At 35.4% G+C, this 3,484-nt stretch overlaps 1 protein-coding gene across 1 annotated transcript; it reads left to right on the forward strand.

Moving 5' to 3' along the window:
- Window positions 1-404: 404 nt before the first annotated feature.
- On the forward strand, window positions 405-3,230 carry LOC110614860 (60S ribosomal protein L5). Its single transcript, XM_043956389.1, has 9 exons — window positions 405-560; window positions 872-941; window positions 1,038-1,129; window positions 1,309-1,435; window positions 1,551-1,630; window positions 1,722-1,838; window positions 2,183-2,317; window positions 2,442-2,611; window positions 2,834-3,230. Exons 1-9 carry the CDS (start codon window positions 558-560, stop codon window positions 2,931-2,933), a joined length of 894 nt encoding a protein of 297 aa, XP_043812324.1. The 5' UTR covers window positions 405-557; the 3' UTR covers window positions 2,934-3,230.
- The last annotated feature ends 254 nt before the right edge of the window (window positions 3,231-3,484 follow it).

The raw sequence follows: 3,484 nt of genomic DNA on the forward strand, positions 1-3,484 counted from the left end.
ACCGATTTCAACAACCGCACAGTCATAGCTCACTTTTCAAGTTTAGAAGAATATATCTTTAAAATACAAATAGTTTCATTTTTTTTATATTATCCCTAAAATATATATAAAAAATTATGATATATAAAAGTACTAAAAAAAATGTATAATACACATTATAAAATACTAGTAATAATAAAATATTTAATTAAAAATTTTACTTTCGGGGTGAAAAAACTTTGTGGGTCATATTGAGGGCGATTTGATCGCATAGTCTTATTCCCATTACCATTAATTAGATATTCGGCCAGATAGATTTTTTGTTATGGCTGTTTGGGCTCTTTCTTTCTGGTTGGGCTCTTTCTTTGTGGGTCATATTGAGAGCCTCTCGGACTTTTCAGGCCTCCCAATGAACTGTTTACCTTTGACTAAAAAAAAAAAAAATTCCCATTCCTCCATAGACCAAACTGACCTTAGGGTTTATATATTTGCCCTTGCTTCTCTTCACCATAAAAGGCTGTAGCCGGGCGCTGTCTCCCCTTTTCACTCCCTCAGCAGATCGAGCAGCAGCAGCAGCAATGGTGAGTGTATGTGTTTATATATTTATTTTCATTTCAGTAGTAACTATCTGTTTGGTTCCTGAGAAAATGTGTGAAAGCAGAATGGAAGGAAGGAAAATGAAAAGCAAAAGTATAGTTTAACAGAATAATATGGCATAATTTATGTGTCTTCTTTTTCTATTTCCTTTTAATTATATTTCTTTTTCATTTTCCAAGGAATGTCAAAGGAAGACATAAACAAATCTGTCTTTGTTCTCGTTGTTGTATTTCATTGGAACTAACATATAGCCAGGATTGAATGAGTGCTTGAACAATTTTATTTTTTATTGCAGGCCTTTGTTAAGGCTCAGAAAACCAAAGCTTACTTTAAGAGGTTTCAGGTCAAGTTTAAGAGAAGAAGAGGTATTGCCTTAGTGTGTATCTTCATAAACAATTAAACATGTGCCTCTTTCATTGTTCACTTATCTTTTTTTTCTGTTTCTTGGAAACATCTGGCAGCGGGGAAGACCGACTATAGAGCCAGGATTCGCCTGATCAATCAGGACAAGAATAAGTACAACACTCCGAAATACCGTTTTGTTGTGCGATTTGTATCCCTTTGATTTGTTTTATTTATTATTTTAATGCTCATTTATCCTTTGCCCACTGCGCAACTTCACTTTCCCTTTATGTTGTTTTGTTGGTCCGCTAAGAGCTAGTAGTGTTGCATCCTTTTGTTAACTGCTTAACAAATTGGTGCTTTAAGTTTGATTCTTGACACCATCTACAGTCCAATAAGGACATAGTTGCACAAATAATATCGGCTAGTATTGCTGGAGATATGGTTCTCGCTTCTGCCTATTCTCATGAGCTTCCTCGATATGGTCTGGAAGTGGGGCTTACAAACTATGCAGCAGGTATCTTATTTTTGTGTATTGCTTGTGCTATTCTCTCTGCCCTTCATTTGTATCCATCCCATTTGTCTGGCATTTTCTTGTTTCTCGTGTAATATTTGATTTACAAACTGAGCAGCCTACTGTACTGGACTTCTGTTGGCTCGTCGTACTTTGAAAATGCTTGAGATGGATGAGGAATATGAGGGAAATGTGGAGGTATATTTTCAACTAAAACAATCCCCTCTATACCCCAGTAAAGTTGAGAATGTATTTTATTATATTAAGTTTTAATAACTTGTTTTACTAGGCTACTGGGGAGGACTTCTCAGTTGAACCAGCAGAAAGCAGGAGGCCCTTCCGTGCTTTACTTGATGTTGGGCTGGTCAGGACTACAACTGGAAACCGTGTATTTGGTGCTCTCAAGGTATGTAAAATTATTGTCACTGTGAATTGATGCTTGTAAGAAGTACTTGTATGTTGTAAGAAGTACTTGATCGTTTCCCCCCTACATGCAGAATTCCCATCTATTAACTATTTGTCCTGATAATTATACTTTTGTCCATAACTTCATGTATTGATATTTCTTGTGGAGGTGGTTTAAATTTTTCTGCAATGATTGAGCTTATTTCTTAGGTGTTTGGTCTTGTTTTAACATGCTTGCATTTCAGTGTTTGTGTTTGATGATAATAAGAGTTTTCTCCTCTCCCCCCCCCCCCCCGCCCGTTCGATGGTTGGAATGTTTGTTTGTTGATGTGTCATTGGTTGTAGGGAGCACTAGATGGGGGTTTGGATATTCCTCACAGTGATAAGAGGTTTGCTGGATTTTCGAAGGATGGCAAACAACTTGATGCAGAAGTTCACCGAAAGTATATCTATGGTGGTCATGTTGCTGCATATATGAGGGTAATCTGGCTGACCCACTTTATGATGCTTCATGTCTTGTGACTATAGTATTATCAGTTATAAGTTTTTGCAATTGTAAATTACACATTCTTGTTTCAATTGACTTGCTTTGTTCTTTACGCAGACATTGATGGAGGATGAGCCAGAGAAATACCAGCTTCATTTCAGTGAATACCTCAAGAGGGGGATTGAGGCAGATGGTATGGAGGAGATGTACAAGAAGGTTCATGCAGCAATTCGAGCAGATCCCACTGCCAAGAAGTCAGAAAAGCAACCACCAAAGGAGCACAAGAGGTTTGTTGCTATTTGGTTAATAAAAATGGACATTTGCCTTGAGTTTATTGTTTGCCTGATTTGATTAAATAAACATAAACATCCAATTCAGCTAGCATGTGATCAGTTCTAACATTGGGAAATATTTTACTTCATTAGCTAATCAATCTGTCATTTTCCATCAAGCATCAAGGGTGGTGTACATAACTCCTGATTGAAATCTTATTGTCTTGTGGTTCACAGGTACAATTTGAAGAAGTTGACATATGAGGAAAGGAAAGCTAAGTTGATTGAACGATTGCAGGCACTCAACTCTGCAGCTGATGATGAGGATGATGAATAGAAGTATAATATCAGCATTTATGCTTCAATATGCCAAATTTTCCTTGGCACACAACCTGAAGCTTTTTTTTTTTTTTTCATGTTCTGATTGATTTTTTTTATATCACTTAGTGTATTGCTGACTGTAACGTTTTGGGTAACGAGATTTTGGATGTCTTGGCGGATGATGCATTTGCTTATTTGATTCTGTACTCACCTTGCACCCTGTGGTTCTGGTTTATGGATCCTGTATGATTGACTCCTCGAATACTATTTGCTATCTCATTTATAGATACCAAGGAATAATTTATTCAGGATATATTAAGAACAAAATATGACTAGGTTGTCTTTATGTGGTTTGAGTTAAGAATTAGAATTGAACTTTTAGTTTTGTGATTCTTTAGGAACAGAGCATGTAATTTCAGTTTGAGTTTAAGCAATTTTTCTGTTTTGGTTTTATTTTAGTTTTAATTTCATTGTAATTTTTTATTTTTATATGAACTATTTAGATTTTAGTTTTAGTTTAATTCAATTAAGATTAGTATAATTAAAAAATTAATAAAAAATATATTT

The sequence above is a fragment of the Manihot esculenta genome, chromosome 5 (assembly GCF_001659605.2).
Source record: "Manihot esculenta cultivar AM560-2 chromosome 5, M.esculenta_v8, whole genome shotgun sequence".
Classification (NCBI taxonomy): Eukaryota; Viridiplantae; Streptophyta; class Magnoliopsida; order Malpighiales; family Euphorbiaceae; genus Manihot; species Manihot esculenta.